The sequence below is a fragment of the Phoca vitulina genome, unplaced genomic scaffold (genome assembly GCF_004348235.1).
Source record: "Phoca vitulina isolate PV1807 unplaced genomic scaffold, GSC_HSeal_1.0 scaffold33, whole genome shotgun sequence".
Lineage (NCBI taxonomy): Eukaryota > Metazoa > Chordata > Mammalia > Carnivora > Phocidae > Phoca > Phoca vitulina.
Window position 1 is genome coordinate 7,694,060 of NW_022589736.1, and position 21,621 is coordinate 7,715,680.

A 21,621-nucleotide genomic window follows, 5' to 3' on the forward strand; every position below is an offset into this window, starting at 1 on the left:
TAGGTGCTAGATCCCTACAATGAAAGCTTCAAAGCACTGCTAAGACAAAGAACACCTAAGTCCATGGAGAGAGCAGCACATTCATGGGTTGGAAAACTATTACTAAGATACTTCTCCCCCAAACTGATCCATACATTTAAACTCAATCCCAGTCAAAATCCCAGCATTTGTCCTAGAAATTGACAAGCTGTTCTAAAATGTATATGGATATGGAAATGCAAAGGACCTAGAAGAGCCAAAACAATTTTGAAAAAGAACAAAATTGGAGTTTTCATTACTTGATTTCAAGACATAATGTAAAACTAGAATAATCAGGGGGCGCCTGACTGGCTCAGTCGGTGCAGCACCTGACTCCTGATCTGGGGGTTTGGAGTTTGAGCCCCATGCTGGGTGTAGAGATTACTTAAAAATTAAAACAAAGTCCTTAAGGGGCATGTGGGTGGCTCAGTCGGTGAAGCGTCTGCCTTCGGCTCAGGTCATGATCCTGGGATCGAGCCCCGCATCGGGCTCCCTGCTCGGCGGGAAGCTGGCTTCTCCCTCTCCCACTCCCCCTGCTTGTGTTCCTGCTCTTGCTATCTCTCTGTCAAATAAATAAATAAAATCCTTAAAAAAAAAAAAACTAGAATATTCGGGATGCTAAGGTAATGGCATAAGAAAAATAAACTAATGGAACAAAACAGATACGTATCTATGGCCAACTGATTTGCCACAAAGGCACCAACACAACTGGAAAATAAAGTCTTTTCAGCGACGGTGCCAGAAGAACTAAATCCGGGCACAGAAAAAAATGAACTTCAAGCCCTACCTCACCTCACACACCAACATTATTTCACAATGAATTATAAATTTAAACACAAAGCCAAAACTGAAGTTTCTAGAAAAAGACACTGGAGACTATCTTTGTGCTCTTGAGGCATGCAAAGCTTTCTTAGATAGGACCCAATAAGCACTAAACATAACTAAAAAACTTGATATATTATCAAAATTTAAAACTTTCACTGATCAGGCGACAAGGCACATACCGGGAGAAAACATCTCTAATACATATATCTGACAAAAGACCTGCCGCCAGCACTCAAGATCTCCTACAAATCCAAACCAGAAAAGACAACCCAATCTTTAAAACGTGTAAAGACATCAACAATCACATCACAAACTCATACAAATGGCCAAAAAGCTCATGGAAAGGTGATCAACATGAGTTCTCAAAACATGCAAAGTCAAGCCAGAGTGAGAGAGCATGTCACACCTCCTCGGGTGATGAGAATCAGGAAGACTGACAGCACTGTGACAAGGCAGGGGAGCAGCCCGCGGAGCAGTGGGGAGCCCCTGGCCCCCCGACCGCGGCGGGGCTGACAGGCGGCACCACCGCCCCGCAGGGCTGCTTGGCGGGGTTTCCTGAGCGCACCCCTCTATCCTCCGTAGCAGCCAGCGGTCCCGGCCCTGCATATTTACCGGTGAGAAACGACGGCCTACGTCCGCAGAGACTTTCAGTACTTGCACTCCCAGGAGCCCAACCTGGAAACCGCCCGGATGTCCAGCTACAGGAAACTGTGGTCCACGTGCAAAGGGAAAACCACTCCATATTTTTAAAATGAACCACAGTACATGCAGCCACATAAATGAATCTCAAACATATCGTTAAACAAAAGCCAGCCACAAATGAGTCCACTTCGTCTTATTCCTTTTATATGAACTTCCTGAACATGCACGAGGAATCTACGGTGAAAGAAGTCACAGATGGAGCTGCAGGGGGCGGGGGGGGGTGATCATGAGGTGACACAAGGGAGCTTCCCAGACTAAACGATTTCTTCTCTCGATTGCAGCGTTGGTTACACAGGTCTGTACACTTATGAAACTTTTTACTGTAGATCTGTGGTTTCATCATAAAGTTTATTTCAATAAAAAGAAAAGCACCTCACGGCTCACAGACGTCTCACCATTCCCAGCCCCGTGGCCTGTACGTGCACTGAAGGAGACCAGGCTAGCGATGGGCACTGACCTTGCAAATCCCTGCGGCAGCTCTCCGAGGCCGTAGAGTGGGTAAAGGTACGGGCTTTTGCCATATCTTGCCAGAGACTCACTGTAAAGTTTAATCCTGTTAATGGTTTCACAACATGGCTGATCTAGATAGCTAAAATAAGGGAAATAAATATTAGAAAATAAATATTTAAAATGTTTTTCTGAAAAGATTTTATTTCACTACTTTCATATTTTACCTAAAAAGTTCTAACACTAATTAACAGCTGGAACCTTTCATAATATAACATGGTTATCTACTTGTTTTGTTAGAACTTCCATTTTGGAGAACTGAGAAATTTGGTGACAGTTCCAAGAAAAATATAAATCTAAAACCCAAAACACTTACTCATCGGTTCTGTAAAGTGCCAGGGCATGGCCAGTAAAATCTATGACATCTTGTCCCAAGTCAAATTTCTTGTACACCTCTCGCATTGCAGTCTTCTTAGGATCGATGCCCTCAAAAGTTCTGGGATCTTTCTCGTCAAAGTTGGCAACATACACTAGGAATTTTCTGAAGCGACGTTTTTCAAACAGTCCCATTAAGCCTAAAGAATGTGTCAAAAAGCAAACATTCACACTAGGACACTGTGGAAAAGACAGTGTGAGAGGCAAGGTTAAATGTGCCACATTATGACCTGAGGCTCCTCTAAGGAAAGACAGAGGCTCGTACACAGTATGGCTTCCGCCTTCACTGTGCTTTCCGATAAACCAACATAATTACAACAGATCAGTTATTAAGTCTTCAATTCTACAATCACAAGTAATTACAACCAGTACTTAATTAAATGTAATACGTTTAATTATGTCTCTTATTAGGAACAAGGTGAATATGACTTTGAAAAAACTATTATTCACGACAGCATCCACCTGAATGTTCTTCTTTTGACAACTCTGATCTATACTCATCCAACTGCCTAAAATTCTGAATGCTCCTCCTTTCTCTGTGTGCTAACATTCACTCCAGCATTTCACAGAAAAGATGATTATGCTGCCGGTCACTTACTTTAATAAAGTCCTAGATAATCAGTTAACCACTTTTTACACTAAAAAAAGCTAGGGAGACAGGTATAAAGTACTTCATAAACCCTCAGCTCTCTTATTGGTCAGCAGTCCTACTTGAGTATACAGCTGCTAGGAAGACAAGGCCAAAGAGAAAAAATGTTCTGGCTCTATCCCCTTTCCTAAACTATGCGACTACTTTAAAAACAACAAACTCTCACGGAACAGTGTAATGGTTTAATATTTTGAATATTATTTCCCCCAAGACTATAGCTGAAATCAACAAAACTGAAAATTAAAATGACCATGAGGCCACTAATGATATCTAACTACACTTAACATGTTTAAATTATATTTACAACCTAGCTTAAAAAAATGGGACAGGGGCACCTGGCTGGTGCAGTTGGTAGAGCCTGGGACTCTTGATCTCAGGGTCATGAGTTCAAGCCCACATTGGGCATGGAGCTTACTTTAAAAGGATGAATGAATGCATGCATGCATGAAAAAATAATTTTTAAAAAATTAAAAAATTTAAAAATGGACAGAATGCATACACAGTAATGGTACAAGGCTAAAAAAAAAAAAATTCTATGACCACACAAGCACCAACCTATGTTTAGCTGTCAGGGGTAAAAATAAGACCACCAATATAATACAGTTCAATTTTCAACTACTTCCCTCTGACAATGCCTTCCCTGATCGCCCTATTTAAAACTGTGCCCCCCACCTCCCTTCACCTCTCCGCACAGCATTATCATCATCTCATATACTCTTCCATATTTATAGCCTGTCTCCCACTAATTTAAGCTCGAGAACAAAAAGCATTTTTTGTTTACTTTCCCCTTCTGCTGAACCCGCCCTACCCCAAACCTAGAAGGGTACGTGGCACGTAACACGTACTCCATGTTCAATTCACATACTGTCTGATGCAAGCAAATGTAAGAGAAGTTATCCACATACTGGATATACAATATAGAAAGAAAAACGTTCAACTATATGATAAAAGGGTTAGAAAAAAATCTTTTTCCAAATTACTCAGTTTCCTGAGTAGTATCTTAACATCATTTCGAATGTTGTTTTACTTTCCTTCCTTCACTTGCACACTGAGGTTTATTTACCAAAAAAAATACTTAGGTCAAGACATTTAAAACATTGAAAGTTATAAAATCCAGAGCGGTTTCATGAAGAGAATAAATGAAAGCTTTCAACAGATACAAGATTTGACCATGGAGAACGGGAAGAATACTGTTAAAATATCCATACTTACCCAAAGCAATCTACAGATTCATTGTGATCCCTATCAAAATACCAACAGCATTTTTCACAGAACTAGAATAATACTAAAATTTGTACCGAACCACAGAAGACCCTGAAAAGCCAGAGTAACCTTGAGAAAGAAGAATAGAGCTGACAGTATCACCATCCCAGATTTTAAGACTTACGACAAAACTGGACTGATCAAAACAGTCTGGTACTGGTACAAAGAGAGACCCACCTTCATGAGCAACTGATCTACGACAAAGGAAGCAAGGCTATCCAGTGGGGAAAAGACAGTCTCTTCAACAAATGGCGCTGGGAACACTGGATAGCCACATGCACACCACACACCATACACAAAAATAAACTCACAATGGATTAAAGATCTAAATGTAGACAGGAAACCATAAAACGCCTAGAAGAAAAGACGGGCAGTGATTTCTCTGACATCAGCCATAGCAACAGTCTTCTACATGTTGGACTACACCAAAATAAACAGTTTTTGCCCAGGAAAGGAAACCATCAATGAAACAAAAAGGTAGCCTATGGAATGGGAGAAAATATTTGCATATGATACATCTGATAACGGGCTAAATCCAAAATACATAAAGAACTTAACTTACACAACTCAACATCAAAAAAAAAAAAAATCTGATAAAAAATGGGCAGAGGAACTGAAGAGAACTTTTTCTTTTTCTATTTCAGAGGACAAACAGACACAAGAGAAGATGCCCCAAATCACTCATCATCAGGGAAATGCTAATCAAAACTGCAATGAGATCTTGCCATTTGTGACAACATGGATGGACCTAGAGGGTATTATGCTAAGTGAAATAAGAAAAAAAAAAATACCATACGATTTCACTTACAAGTAGACTATAAAAACACAATAAATGAATAAACAAACTTACAAAAAACAGAAACAGACCCATAAGTACAGAAAACAAACTGATGGATGTCAGGGGTGGAGGGATGGGAGGCTGGGCAGAATGGGTGAAGGGGAGAGGGAGGCCCGGGCCTCCAGTCCTGGCATGAATACGTCACAGGGATGAAAGGTCAGTGCAGGGAATATAGTCAGAGGTCCCGTACCAGCCCTGTGTGGTGACAGACGGCAGCTACACTTGGCAGCGAGCAGGGCACAGACTTGTTGAACCACCACGTTGAACACCCGAAACTAATGGAACATTGTGTGTCAACCATACTTCTATTTAAAAAAAAAAAAAAAAAAATTTGACCACAGCATTAAAAAAAAAAGTGAGAGTGGAAATCAGTGTCAAACACTCCTGAAGTACAGTACCCAGTACACAACCTGCCAGTGGACCTAACTGACCTAATCCAGCTGCTTCAGGCCGCCCCGGCCTGGAGGTCACTCAGCTCTGCACCAGGAAAGGTGATTCGCTGCTGGCAAAGGTGCGCGACATCAACAGGGCTCCCCGCAGTTAAGAGTGAGAATAAATAAACAAGCTAGAGATTTAAATTAAGACAGAAGAATTTGCTGGACACATTTCAAAGCCATTCATGAAAACTTCTCAAAACAATTCTGAACATAATCCATGTTCAACATGACTTGAGGGGGTCAAAGATACTTCTCACTGATTTGATTAAAATAACGCTTGACCAATCACCAAATATTTACTGGAACCTTGAGGTTTCACATGAACTGCCACAAGAACCAACAGTGAGTACAGCTCCTAAAAAAGCCAGTGTAACCTTAGGCCACATGAACAGAAATATACCGTCCTAGAAAAGTTCTAGTCTCGGGGCACCTGGGTGGCTCAGTCGTTAAGCGTCTGCCTTCGGCTCAGGTCATGATCTCGGGGTCCTGGGATCGAGCCCCACATCGGGCTCCTTGCTCAGCGGGAGGCCTGCTTCTCCCTCTCCCACTCCCCCTGCTTGTGTTCCCTCTCTCACTGTGTCTCTCTCTCTCAAATAAATAAATAAAATCTTAAAAAAAAAAAAAAAAGTTCTAGTCTCACTGAGACTGAGTGAGCAGACAACACTTGGAGTACTCTGTCTCGGTTGGCAGCTGGCTCCCACGGTATTGTAAATTGGATAATCCGGACAAATCAGAATTCCCAGAGAAGAGTGGCAAAGAGTGGCATATTATGTAAGAAACAACTATGGGATGGAAGCTAGAAATGTTTAGTATTAAAAACAAAAAAAAAGAACTAGAAGGTAGAGGATAGTTGTTAAAATAGCTTTTAAAAATCTGTATTTTTATACTATACAATTTAGAGGTTACGAGTACAGGGTTCTAGAGTCAAACAAATCTGGCCTCAAACCAGTTCTATCAGTCATGAGCTTTGCTACTTTGGGCTTTGCTTTTATACTTGTATACTTCAGTTTTCCCATCTGTAAACTAAAGATACTAGTACCCACATCTCAGAGAGACAGTGAAGGGTAGAGAATACCCATAAATGCCTTAGTACATACACGCCTGCACATAATGTCCAAAAAATGTTAGCTATTATTAAAATTATAAAATAACTGTTCTTGTTCATCCTTCTGAACCTCTCCACTTCTACACCTTTCCTTACCCGTTCGTTCTGCCGAAGATTTTCCGGCCTGACATTCTGACTTCAAGATCTTATTCATTAGTAGAAAACCAGTTGCCGAGAAGACAGGGATCTGGTAAAAATTCATACAACTGTATACTAAAACAGGTAAATTCTAGTGTATATAAATCGTACCTTTCAACATTTTCTCCCCTGATAGCAAGAAGGAAATAAATGGAGTTAGAGAAGCTGCCAAAGTAATTCAAATTAGGTTTTTAGGTGAGAGAACTTTCCCACACTCAAGCCAAAATAATCCCTGAGAATTTACTGGCACTTCTCCCAATCCAAATAGCTCCCTCCCCTAAACTCCTGGAGCATTTACTGTAGAAAACTCATCCACCCATTAGCTATCCAAATTCTCCTTTCTCAAACTGCTCTGCGCAAACAACTCAAACACCTTCAAGGAGAGAAGGTCTTTTTTAGGGATGTTTGCTATTGAAAAGAGGTAGGAATAGAAAATGTTAACCAGGAATCTCTGGTTGAGCCAAGAGAGGAAATCATTTTGGGCAAAGAATAAAATCACTCCATACTCACTGGGAATTCCTAAAAACAGATTTCAGAGAATGACAACAGCAACAATTAGAAGAGCAGTTTCGCCAGAACAAAGTTCTTTCTTTTTTGGCGGGTTGGATAGTAAGATGCAGGTGGTCAGCTCAGTACAGTGATGGAAGGACACAGGCGCTGGAGTAAATACTACCAGAGGTTCGGCTCTAACCTTCCCACTTACGTAACCACGTGATCTCAGGCCTGAGTTCCCTCATCTATAAAATGGAAACCCTACCCTGTGAAGGTGTTTCAAAAGTCAAAAAACAAAATGAACGTGAAGTGTTTAGCCCAGAGCCTAGCACACAGGAAACACCGAAAAAAACAGTAACTCTTATGAGTTATCATTAGTATGAAAAAGAGCACTAGCTGACCCACACCAGCACCAAGTTCCATGAGCTAGAGACAAGCCACTTAAACCCTCTCTGAGCTTCAGAGGTAGGGGTTTTTGAACATTTTCTTCAATGATGTACTCTCAACTGCCCAGAACAGACATTCAATAAATATTGTTGACTGGATGAGTGGACAGATGGCTGTCAAGACAGGGGACAGTAAATGTGATCTCTAAGATTCCTTTCCACTGTAAAATCTCAATGTTGTGAGAAATAAAATAAAATTACTTACTAGATGCCAAGGCTTCTGCTTCAGTGGAAGGAACCTTGTAGATTTTTCCTCCCTTATAGACAAAGCTCCCTTCAGTCACTTTGAAATCCAGATAGCGAGTGACCTCTGTATAAAGCAGCATCTTAACCAGCTGACCTAAAAAAGTCCCAAAATTCAAACTGTAAGTTAAGTCTTACTACCTTCAAAAACCAGCAGAAATAAAAGTACATTTATTGTTGGCTTATAATAATGGCTTCCCAGTTTTTTCTAACATTGTCCAACAACCCCTACCAAAAAGTCTCAAATGCCATGTTCTAAACGGGACAATCAGAATGCATACCTATTGCTGAGCATATTTAGAAGTATGTTTTTAATGTTACAACTTCAAGATTAATAACTTCATCAACTTGCTTTTGTAAAATCTATATTAATAATTATTAGAGGTATGAAGTTTAGAATTATAGTACTACTGCAAATGGGTTTGAATTTCCTTTAAGTTCCTATTATAAAGAGAGAAAACTAACAGGCAAAAATTTTCAAGAATCTGTGTTATGCAGTTTATATTATTCAATCTGTACTAATTAAATGAATATTAATTTCATGGGCGCCTGGGTGACTCAGTCAGTTGAGCATCCGACTCTTCATTTCAGCTCAGGTCACCATCTCAGAGTCATGAGATCAAGCCCCGCCCCAGGCTCCAGGCTGTGCATGGAGCCTGCTTGGGATTCTCTTTCCCTCTCCCCCTCCCTCTCTAAAATAAATAAATAAATCTTTAAAAAAATAAATATAGGGGTGCCTGGGTGGCTCAGTCGTTAAGCGTCTGCCTTTGGCTCAGGTCATGATCCCAGGGTCCTGGGATCAAGCCCCGCATTGCGCTCCCTGCTCAGCAGGGAGCCTGCTTCTCCCTCCCACTCCCCCTGCTTGTGCTCCCTCTCTCGCTGTGTCTCTCTCTGTCAAATAAATAAAATCTTTAAAAAAAAAAAATATATATATATATATATAAAATATAATGAACATTAATTTCAGATAGAGAATAAAGCCAGGCATACAATTAAAAATATCATCTGTCTATAAACCAAAGAAATTTAGTCTCAAACAGGATAACACATAAATTAACTTGTAAGGTAAAATAGGTGATTTTTATAATGAAAAAATTAAACTATAAAACCATTAATAGCAAGTATTAGTATTTTTATAACCTTGAGGTAAAGAGAAAAATTTTAAGCATACCCTTCCAAATCAAAAACAGTAAAAAGAAGAAAAATCAATCTATATAGCTACATGAAAAGTAAAAGCTTATGTACGAAAGAAAAATACAACACAGCTACATACAAACCAATCACAGATTGGAAAAGATACCTTCAAATACACTAGGAATATTTATTCCATGGTCTTTATAAAGAGCTCTTTCACATGGATAAAGAAAAATTTAAAAACCTCAAAAGAAAAATGTACAAAGCCTAAGGCTGGCCAATATGAAAGTCAATAAACATCTAGAAATCATTCCACTCTCTAACAAACAGATACTTCTGAAAAATCCACGGGGCGCCTCACTGGCTCAATGGGTAGAGCATGTGACTCTTGATCTTGCGGTCATGAATTCAAGCCCCATGTTGAGCGTGAAGCCAACTTAAAATAAATAAATAATCAATCCATTATTTTGCCTTTACGTATGACTAAGTGACAAAAATTTAAATGAAGATGGGGCGCCTGGGTGGCTCAGTAGGTTAAGCATCTGACTCTCGGTTTCGGCTCAAGTCATGATCCCAGAGTCGTGATAGCGAGCCTTGAATGCAGCTCTGTGCTCAGCGGGGGGAGAGGGAGGTCTACTTCAGGTTCTCTCTCCCTCTTCCTCTCCTTCTGCCCCTCTCCCAGCTTGTGCACAGGCACTCTCTCTCTAATAAATAAATAAAATTTTTTAAAAAAAATTAAAATAAAGAATACTCAGGCTTAGTAAAGGTACTGGGAAAGGGTCAGTCCCACAGGCTACTGGTGAGAATCAGATCAGGCAATATAAAATAAAAGCCTTAAAAAAATCATTGTCTCTAACAAAAACTAATGATGTAATGTATGGTGATTAACATAACATAATAAAATAAAATTTAAAAAAAAAATCATTGTCTCTTTCCCCACACTATATGTCTAGGGGCATATGGTGAGGTTCAACAACACACACACACACATACACACACACACACAGCCTGGCAGGTTATACACCAAAATACTAACCATGATTATCGATGGTGAGATTCTGGTTATATAAATTTTATTTCCTCTCTGCTTATCTGTGTTTTCTAATTTTAATGAAATAACTTTACTACTCATATAATAAAAAAAGTGCTTACAATTTATTTCAAAAGAATTTTAGATAGGTAACTTTAAATTTCAGAGAAGGGTGCCTGGGTGGTTCAGTCGGTTAAGCATCTGCCTTTGGCTCAAGTCATGACCCCAGGGTCCTGGGATGGAGTCCCGCATCAGGCTCCCTGCTCAGAGGGGAGTCTGCTTCTCCCTCTCCCACTCCCCCTGCTTGTGGTCCCTCTCTCTCTCAAATAAATAAAATCTTCTTAAATAAATAAATTTCAGAGAAAATTCAAATAAGATCATTCCACTAAAAGAAACTACAGAATATAAACTCAAAACCAAAAAAACAAACAAAACCCCAAAACGGGAAAGGGCAGCTCATACTTTAATTCATGGGACATAAACAGACTTCATACCAACAACCTAGTTTTTAATGTCATTTCAGAAAAAGGCACTAATATCACAGCAGTTTAGCTCCCCTAATTAAAAATATGAGAAAAACGTGAAAAATAATTTTAAAAGCCTCCAAACTAGGAAAAAACTGCTTCTAAAGGCCCAGTTATCTGAGACTGTCAGGGAAGCCTGAGAGAAGAGTGCTATAGACACTTCCGGTTTTCATACACACTGTGTCATGTCCTAACTTTATGTCTCCAGAACCAATTAGGAAGGAGTCACCCCCTCCTCCATTCTTACTGACTCCAGATGCCTCTAATGGCCCACAGTCTACTCACCAAACTGTTGCCATTAACAAAATCTATTTTCACATACCTGGAGTAACACTCTCTGTCAAGAGCTAGAGTCTACTTTTAAATCGGATTCAATGTACTGCCATAAATGTCAGAATGCTTTACCATTGGCCATGAGAAACTTAGGGATTAAGTCCACGTTCCAGTCTCTTCCTCTCCCCATCGATGCTGGTGGTGCTCCTGGTATTTTAAATCGTTTGTATAACTAAAACCAAAACAAAAATGACCCATAATGTAACAAAATTTACTTTTCATTATGCTATTCTTCCACGACATGGTTTTGGTATAATAACTAACCACCAGAGGATGAGGTAAAGTATAACAACGGCATTTCATTTTTTATCAGATAAAATTTTTAGAGAAATTCCAATACACAGCTAAGTTAAATACACTACTAATGAATGCTAAAATAAGTATTACAGAGGTAGTATTTTTTACTAGCAGAAAAGCAAGAACACAAAACAATTTGTCAATAACACACTAGCTCTGCAGATACACCATTTGTAGAAATCATTTAAACTCATTCTCTCCTGAATAAAAAGCTAACAAAAAGGCTTAATTTTGCTTCCGTAGTTATGGAAGGAGTCAAAAATAAATTCTGGATTCTTCAAATCAAAAAAGACAATTAAAGTTAGTTCCAGTTAATTTGTAAGTTTCGTGAGTTGAGTAGGAGCTCTAGATAAAAAGAAGCTTATGGTCTAAAATTTGGGAATACTCATTTTATTGCTAACGTGGAAGCGAATAAGCAAAGCTGGTATATTTACTAATAAAAAATCCCCAAGTCCTTGAGTATATTCACTGGGGAGGGGAAAAAAAGCTTGCTCACCTTACTGAAGATTAATAAGTGTAGGCAGGGTGGAAGTAAGGATGCCAACTTGTACAGATTATTAACAATGAAGAGATCTGGTGGTCATTGCTTTACCTCGGGTCAGAGTTGGCATCATGAAGAGTGAGGGAGTTCAGACATTCTATGCTTCCTGATGTGATGCAATATGAACTACACAACAATACTTTCTTATTATAAGCTAGCTTAGACTTTTCAGAAGAAAAAAAAGTGGGGAGATTTCTGTAGACTAAAAGAATAAAGAGAAACAACACCAAAAGCCATTTTTGAAGTAGTTAAAAAAAAAAAAACAAAAACACCGCCACCACACACAATATAAGACATTCTTGGCATCACTGGGAAATCTGACTGTGCTCTGGATATTACTGTTAATTTCCTTAAATGTGATAACGAATGATATTATGATCACGTTGGAGAATGTTATTTTTAGCCAGTGAATGCTGAAATATTTAGGTCAAGTATCATGATGTCTATTACTTTCAAAGATTCAAACCAATAACAAAAAAAGACATAAGGCAAATATTGCAAAATGTTAACTGCTAAATCCAGATGGAAGGTTGATCCACTGGTATTATTCTTTCAACTTTTCTGTAGGCCTGAATACAGAAAAAAATTTTGATAAAAATATGAAGTCTATTTCATCAGTCATGATTGATAGTAACTGATATCTGTGTATCTCTGGTAACACACAGTACAGCTTGTATCCACGCATGTGGATGCTGAACAAACCTCACAGAGAAATATTCAGCAAAACACACTTTGGAAATGCTTCGTTTGCCCACAGTCTAAAAAAGTAGGAAGCAGGGGAGTAGAGTAAAAGGAACTAAAGCTCTGGAGTCTTACAACCTAGGTTCACAATCCTTCTCTGTGATTTTAGTAACACAGACTACTTTGTCATCTGAAAAATGGGGATAAAAATCCCTCCTTTGACTAACTGGAGGGACACATAAAACTAGGTGGAAAGCTCTGGCACTGTGCTCGGCATGTATTAAATCCCCATCAGAAGTCCATACCCTGCCCTTCAGGAGATAACCGATAACTGCTGCAGACGGCAGTGAGGCTCCAACTGATGGGTCAGCAAGCCCTAAAACTAGCCGGTCCTGAGAAAATGGGAGGCCACAGACAGTCTAGGTAAGAAAACCAAACCTATCCATGAGGAGTAAGGCTGAGACGCACGAGTACGAGTTTCAGAGAAGGAAAGGCACACGAATTTGCTCCAATGCTTACATCGTCCAGGGGTGTTATAGATGCACTTTCTCCTCCGTAATATGGGTTTCTGTCCATGTGAAGAACTTTCTTCCCATTCACTGACATTATACCTGACAGGATACATTCCTACAGGGAAAGCAAAAGTATCTTCAAAAGAAGTGAAGTGTTACCACATGTTTCAAACAGACACTTACCGCCCCCCCACCCCCGCCCGCTACTTTTTTTTTTTTTTTAAAGCCTCTCATTAGGGGCCCCTGGGCAGCTCAGTTGGTTGAGCATCTGACTCTTGATTTTGGCTCGAGTCGTGATCTCAGGGTCCGGGGGTCGAGCCCTACATCGAGCTCCGTGCTCAGCCAGGAGTCTGCTTCTCTCCCCTGCCACCACCACTCATGCCTGCGCGTGCTCTCTCTCTCAAATAATCTTTAAAAAATAAAATAAAATAAAATAAAAGCCCCTCATTAAACACTCTTATAGTAACTAATACTTATGTATGTACAATATATGACGTAACTTAAGGACAAAGCCCTAAAGCGACTAGGGTTCCAAGTGTGGTCTGTGGAACCCCATGGGCCTCAAGGTTAAGACTATTTTCATAACACTAAGACATTATTCACTATTTTTTCACTGTGTTGACATCAGCACCGATGGTGCAAGACCAAAGGTAGAGAAAAGTTAGGGCAGTAGCTCCACACTGTGCCAGTCATTATACTCTACACCACCAGGCGCTCACAGTTTAAAAAACACAAAAAAACAAGGCTAATTTCACTTAAGAATGTCCTTGATGAAGCATTAAAAATTACCTGTTAATGTACCCCCTTGAATGCCCACCTCTTTAATACTCTGTGTAACAAAATGGGAAGTCCACATAAAGTAACTCTGGCTCAAGGAAAATCTTTTGTACAACTGATTTGTTAAGCTGAACTAGCAACTTTTTTTCATGGATCATCATTTTTATTTGAAAGAACAACTGATCAATTTATTCAGACTTAGGTATTTGGCAGGTGTGGTTACAGATTTCATACTATAATTAATCATTTAAAAAAACCTGCCATTTATGTTTTGGTATAAATCAAAGAATATCCACAACGATGTGAAAGGCGCTCCTCCCTAGTCCAACTACACATCGGTATGAGCCTGATTTTCTTCATATACTTCAGCTAGGGCAGTATTTCACAAAAGTCTGAACACCACAGCAGATGAGAATCCAGCTATATTTCAAGCCAGACGTTAAAGAGATGTGCAGAAAATGTAAAACAGGGGCACGTGGGTGGTGCAGTCGGTCGAGCAACAGACTCTTGGTTTCGCCTCATGTTGTGAGATCGAGCCCCACGGCAGGGTCCACGCTCAGCAAGGAGTCTGCTTAAGACTCTCTCTCCCTCTCTCTGCCCACCCCCACTTGCCCATGCTCACTCTCTAAATAAAATCTTGAAAAATAAATCAATCTTTTAAAAAATGTAAAACAATGATACTCTTCTCACTTTTGTTTTGGAAGATAGTTACACTTCGTAAAACGTATTCATGTTAACATGTAATGGGTTTATCATTAAGTGAATTAATATTTTTAAAAATTGCTCAGTGTTGATTTCTAATGATAAATATTGATAGATATAACCCTTATAAACAAAACTCTTCAGGGTCCTTAATTTTTAAGAGTGTAAACAGATCCCAAAGCCAAAGAGTTTGAGAACTAGAGCTCTAAAGGAAGCATCCAGGATAACAAATAAATTGGCAATAGAGAATTATAAATGTCCAGTCTCATACTAAGATATACCCTGTCAAGATAGAGGGGGAAAATCAAGAAAGAATATGATTAATGAATTAATGAGAAGAAACACAGAGATGGGATACACATTCACTCAAAACTCTTACACCTGGGTTTTGGTGATCAAGGCTTTATTATTTTTTTTTTTTAAGAAAAGGGAAATTCCATGTATCTTCATTAATCCTTAGAGCTTTTCAAATTTACCCCAAAGACCCTAGGTAGCAGAGAACAATCTCACTCCCCTAGAAGTCTGACTTTGATACCTTTATTTTAAAAATTCGTATGTATTTCTAATTTTACTCCATAATGTATCTATTCATTTTAGTATTTTTAAAGGTTTTTAACTATTGTCTGGTTCAAATTTTATTCTAGGAAGATGCATCATTTCTTATTTAGATCAAGACACAAACACTATGAGTGCTCCAGGCCATTTCATGCCCTATTCCAGTCCTAACTACAACCCCACACCCCACACCCTCTCATGATTTCTAAGAGTGCAGATGGAATCATGCAGTATATCCTTTTTGTATATACCTTTTATTCAACATTATGCTTACAAGATTCATCCAAATTATGTTTTGTGTGTTCTTAAAATGTACTTATTCTCACTGCTACAGAGCAGGGGTCCCCAAAGTACAGGAGCCAAGTCCAGTCTGCATACAATCTTCATAAGTAAAGATTTATTGGTAAACATCCATTCATTTACATATTGTCTACATCTGTTTTCTCTGTACCACGGTAGAAATGTAGTGGTGACAGAGACTGTGGAGCCTGCATAACCTATTTCCAACACAGACCTTTACAGAAGGTCTGCCTAACCCTGCAAGCAGTGGATGGATCTCAAAGGGTGCTTCCCAATTCAGTACCACCTGTGAACGTGCTCGAAATGTAAATTCGAAGCAGGTTTTCAAACTTCACTTTGCATCCGCATCACATGGAGGTTTCGTTAAAACAGACTGTGGGACTCCCATCCACAGAAGTGGGTTGGGGCTGAGAATTTGCCTTTCACACGAGTTCCCAGGTAATGTTAATGAGGCTGATCCAGGACCAATTTCAAGAACCATTACTAAAGCAGTGCTGCTCCAACTTGAATAAGCGTAAGAATCAACTGGGGATCATGCTAGGGATACGTGGTTGGCTCAGTCAGTAGAGCATGGGACTCTAGATCACTGGATCACGTGAGTTCAAGCCCCATGTTGGACTTAGAGCCTACTTAAAACAAAAAACTGGGGATCATGCTAAACTGTAGATTTTGATTCAGTATACTCGGCGTGAGGCCTAACCTGCAGTTCTAGTAAGTTCTCAGGTGTTGCAGAAGCAGTTGATCCAAGGACCACAGTTTGGGTAACAAAGCAGTAGAGGCTTTAGTTGAATGAATATGCCACATGAATATATGACAATTTATTTATCCATTCTACTATTAATGGGCATCTGGACAATTGCCAGTTTTGACTCTCATAAATAATGCTCTATAAATATTCTCAACATGTTTTTATTATGCATTTGTTGGATATATATCAAGGAAAGCACAACTATGTTCAACTTCAGCAGATAACTCCCAACAACTTTCCAAAATGGTTATTAATTTACACTTTTGTCACAGCAGTGTATGAAAGTTCCTGTTGTTTCAAATCCTTGCCCAACACTTGTGTCTTTTTAATTTTAGCCATTCTATAGTTAGGATGTGGTTTAATTTGCATTTCCTGACAACTAATGAGGTTGAGCACTTTTTTAGTTTTTTTATAGTTTACTGATAATTACAGTATCTTCTTTTGATAAGTGCCTATTCAAATTATTTGCTCTTTTTAAAAATGGGTTTCTTTTTCTTACTGCTATATAAAAGTTCTTTTTATATTTCGGATAGATAAAAGTGCCTTACTGGTTCTATGCACTGCAAACCTTCCATTCTGTGGCTTGCCCTTCCACTTTAATGATGTCTTGATAAAGAAAACTGAAGGCATTTTACAACTACAAAAATCAACCCTAATCTTATCAAAAGCAATTCACTTGTCCAAAAAACAAAATCCAAGGAAGCACTAACATATATGGTTCAATATATTACACGAAAGTAAAATAAAATTTACATTCACAAAAACAGGTTACGACATAAACAGAGGAAGATGAAACAGTCCTATTTCCAGCCGACAAAGGCAGTCTCCAGAGCTCAATTTTTGGAAGCAAAATCACAGCAAGCAACTCTGAGTGTTGCATATCTTCTATATATAACTTTTCACACTCCCCTGCAAATAAGCATGATCCACTCACTGGACCATGGCTCTAAAGCAAGCACTAAAGGTGGAGGCTAAATAAAGGGCTCAATAATTTAAAGATTCATTGAAGTCCAAAGAGCTGGTAACAACTCTTAAGAGGCATCACTTGGAACAAATATGACAAAAGCTAGTTAAATCTTCAGGTTCATGGATTCTCCTAAGCCCCTCTATAAAAGATTGCTTTTACATTGCCAAAAGAATAAAATACATAGTAGCATAAGTGTAATACTTTACATTTTGCTTTAAAGCATGGGATGAACTAAATCCCTGATAAAATTTGTCAATCATATCCGGGCATAGGGCATACATTAATGATCTTAAAATTTCAATATCTTACAAAATTCACTCAAAATTAAAATTCAGTACTACTACCTATTTGATGAATATAGAATAACAAGCAAAGCACATTAAAGCCAGAGAAAATACTCTAATTTCCTTTTTTTGCAGTAGAAAACCTGGTCCACCCATCATATATATCAACAATATTGATAACTTTTACCAGAAAAATCTATGTATTAGTGAATATTAACTAACATAGTGGTTTTAAATCTAACGGATGAGAGTACTCCACATTTAATTCAAACTCACCCACAAATGCCCTGAGGAGGGTAAGAATACAAACTCGCATGCAGAGTAACTGAAACTATAAAACCATCTTCAGAATCCAAGTTCTTTATGATAATGGCATCTGCCACTCATCTGGCATTTCATGTTCTCCTACATAAAAAGAGGTAACCGATCAAATGGTTTAAAGGTCGGGGTGAGAGAAGGGCCCTATCAGTGGTATGAAGTTCACTTCCCTTCAGCACCCTGCACGTATCACCAGAGTTGCAATAATCAGAGTAATTTATTTGGATAGCACCTAAATACATTAAGCCAAAATACCTCTAATGTCCTGAAGGGGCCTGCATGGTGTTCCTATATATGAACTGCGATCAACCTAAACAGGATTTCCTAGGTCAGTGGTACTAAAGAGTATCCTGGTGTCTTGGAAAAATTAATGCCCAGCCCCTTCCTGCTTAGAGAGCAAGCTTCGAAGAGAAAAGAGCCAGAGTACATTAATATTCCTTTTTTTTTTTCCAGAGTACATTAACATTCTGATAGATCTTCGAAGTGACCAAACTAAGCACCCACCGGAACTCTAATCCTACTGAATTTTAAAGTTGTTACAAGGAAAAACAAAACATAAACGACAACAAAAAAAAAACAAACAGAAAATAAATGCACATAAAAATGTGATAAGGAAAACAAGGTACCTAAAAACTAATACTAAAGAAAAGTGACTTTTGAAAGCTACTTACCTAGAACTATGGGGAAAATGCATTAACCAGAACATTTTTAAATCAGTTAATCTCAATATTATATGTCAGCAACAACACAGTAAAAATAATGTTTTCAGCGGAATGTTCCTTTAAATATCTGTCCCTTGAATGCATCTCATTAAATGCTGTCAAAAGATCATTTTTCTTGAAACTGGTTCTAATTATATCTTTCCTGCTCAAAATCCTCTCCCACTGCCTAAAAGATAAGTTCAAATTTCTTAGCCTAATACATTAAACATTCTTAGTGATAGGCCCTCTCTCCAACCCAATTTCCCAATCCGCCTCTTCATACCTTCTGTTTCAGGCAAAATAAACTCCCTATTCCTTATATACATCCTGTTCTCAGTACCAATCCATCCTGCTCACTCTGCCTAGAAAATCATGCCTCCTGCTCAAAGCTTACCAGTATTTTTAAAATCCAGCTTACATACCTCCCTCTTTAGGAAGGTTTTCCTGCTTCCCGCCTGAATTCCCAGTCGTGCAGCTCTATTACAGCACTTAGCACTTCCTCATATTAACTCTTATTAGAGTCACCCTCCATATGAGAAGCTATTCATTTATACACAGATGTGTTTACCTTTTTATTACCCATAACTGATCACAACGGTCACAGTTTAAATAACTGAAATTGGGTAAGCCATTACTCCACTAAGAGTCTTTAATCAGGTACAAGGGGAAGGAAGATAGAAGGGATTGCCAATTATCATGGATGTGAGCCAAAACATTTAGTTAGTGGTTTTTCAAACCAAATATCTCACTACTACTTCTAGATGCTAAAATGTGTCTGATTTTGGGCGCCTGGGTGGCTCAGTTGGTTAAGCGACTGCCTTCAGCTCAGGTCGTGATCCTGGAGTCCCGGGATCGAGTCCCACATCGGGCTCCCTGCTCAGCAGGGGGTCTGCTTCTCCCTCTGACCCTCTTCCCTCTCGTGCTCTCTGTCTCTCATTCTCTCTCAAATAAATAAATAAAAAATCTTTAAAAAAAAAATAAAATAAAATAAAATGTGTCTGATTTTACTTCTATCCTTTGGGGCCAGTATGCTTGAAACGGATTTAAAATACAGACTGTCTACAAGATATTTATACCTTCCAAAAGTAAGACATTTGTACATATTGGCCCTATGATCACTACTGCAGTGGATAGAAAGTCCTTCATCTACAAAACTCTAACATAGCAACGGCAAGGATTTTCAAGGAGCAAATCTGAGAGGCAATTTAAAATTTTTAAATCAGATATAAATTCTTTTAAATCACAAACTTTTAATAAAGAAAAAGGGTAAAATTATGTCTGGGATGTAAAATAATTTCTAACCATCTAATACTGAGAATACTGGTTAAATCTCACTAAAGTACACATTTCTATTCGTAATTCCTTACCAGAATTATTATGTAGAACAAAACAACACAAATACCTGAGAGCCACAAATAGCTGTGGAACTAGTTACCCTTTTATATACTATTTTTAAGAAGATTCAAGAATTTACTGCCAACCCCAAAGTCAATTAGAAATAGCATATTAGGTGGTCAGATGTTTTCTATTCACCCTGAAATCAAAATAAAAGTCACCAGCCTAACAGCAAAGCAAGGGAGGGAAAAAATGAAGAGCAGACTGAAGAACTCACAAAGGCCAGCAGTCTGAGAGTATTTAATAAGGAGCACCCAAGCTTACCAGGTTATCTCGATGGCTTCATTATGTTACAGCGTTAACACAGTAATTAATCCCCATGATGGGAAATCTTAGTTATCAAATAAATTATGTTCCTTAGTTAAAGAAGGTGTGATGTCATTTGGAAAGGCTTTTTTTCAGAAAGTGGTGGTTCTTTAAAGGGATAATCCTCAATTCCTTAGAAAATCCAATTATACAAAATACTCCATTTCTCCTAGATAGAGAATGATTTTGTTCCAAGTTTCACGTTTTATGTCTTATTTATTAAAGTTACGATCAACATTTGTGGATCACCATGACCTTCATTTTAGAAGGAACAACTGATACAAAACAGTGCCAACACTAGGCAACAGAGTAACTATGACACTTATTTACACTTTCTTTAAAAGTAACAAGTTAGTAACACTAAAAGTACTTGACATACAGCCATCACCTAATATTTTGTACCCATAACTGATAGAGTATATCTGTTTTTAGGTTCTTAACTCTCTGGCACTAAATATTTATAAGCCAAAAATTAAGAAAACTAAGTTGTATGTTCACTCCAATAGTCAATTCTGGTTTGAGGGTTTTTAACTTGGTGATCTTATTTAACGTTAAGTAGTCTTTGTGTCATGAGAAACGAGGGTACACATTTACCATTACCAAATCATCCCACCATCACTACTCCTCTCAATGAAAGTAATAATGTGAATGCTCTGCATAGATATAATTCTCCAAGAACATCTCAGAAAGCAATCTAAGAAGGCTCACAGGGATTAAAGTTATCATAGCTATAAAGTGAGGGCAGAAATTGGTCTGATTTCCTGTTGTGTACCTACCACTCATCAAAAGGTCAAAATTAACCCAAATGAATACTTAAAGTGCATTATCTTAACTTGGTTGTTATCCAGTAAGACCATGCTATCTTTGACACAAAGTGATGCTTCTGCACCAGGCATGTAGAAACCTGCAGGACAGATCTGCGCTCATTTGTCCACATCCAACTGACCTAATCAAGAGCAAATCTGAAAGACCAGCAATAACCATAGAAAAAACAGAACTGGCTCTTATAACACACTGGCAGCAACCGAGCCATTCCAATGGGTGAAATCCTCCACAAACTACTAAGCTTGGAATCCCAATTGCACGCTTTAGAAATATTAACTGAAGAAAAACAGCCCCGCAGCTGGTAGGCCTGTTCATTTAGGCATCCAACCCTTTTGCCAATTCACCACCTAAGAAATTCGACTGAATCCCTCACATTCAAAATGACTAAATAGTTTCCTAGGTAAGTGACCTCATCTATTTGGTACTACCTCCTAGCCAGTCACATGTCTGCTTCGGACTGGTCGGTAGGAGAGAACCTGGCCTCTAGCAAACCATCACCGGTCCATTTCTTAGGGGAAAGCCCCGAGGAGGCAATGGACGCAGGGAACGGACCAAACCAAAGGAGATGGCAAAGGTCAGGAGAGAAAGTATCGGATAGACAAGCTTTGAGAACACTCATTTCCAATTCTACAGATGCTCAGTAAGCGGGATGA

General features: G+C 38.7%; 1 protein-coding gene across 1 annotated transcript in view; it reads right to left on the minus strand.

Moving 5' to 3' along the window:
• Nucleotides 1–21,621, minus strand: part of GDI2 (GDP dissociation inhibitor 2) — a 31,038-nt gene that overhangs the window by 8,483 nt on the left and 934 nt on the right. Inside the window, exons 2-6 of the mRNA XM_032426075.1 lie at nt 13,098–13,205; nt 11,132–11,231; nt 8,001–8,135; nt 2,369–2,567; nt 2,003–2,134 (exon numbers count right to left, since the gene is read on the minus strand). Coding sequence (XP_032281966.1) covers nt 2,003–2,134; nt 2,369–2,567; nt 8,001–8,135; nt 11,132–11,231; nt 13,098–13,205 — 674 coding nt within the window. The remainder of the gene's footprint in view (nt 1–2,002; nt 2,135–2,368; nt 2,568–8,000; nt 8,136–11,131; nt 11,232–13,097; nt 13,206–21,621) is intronic.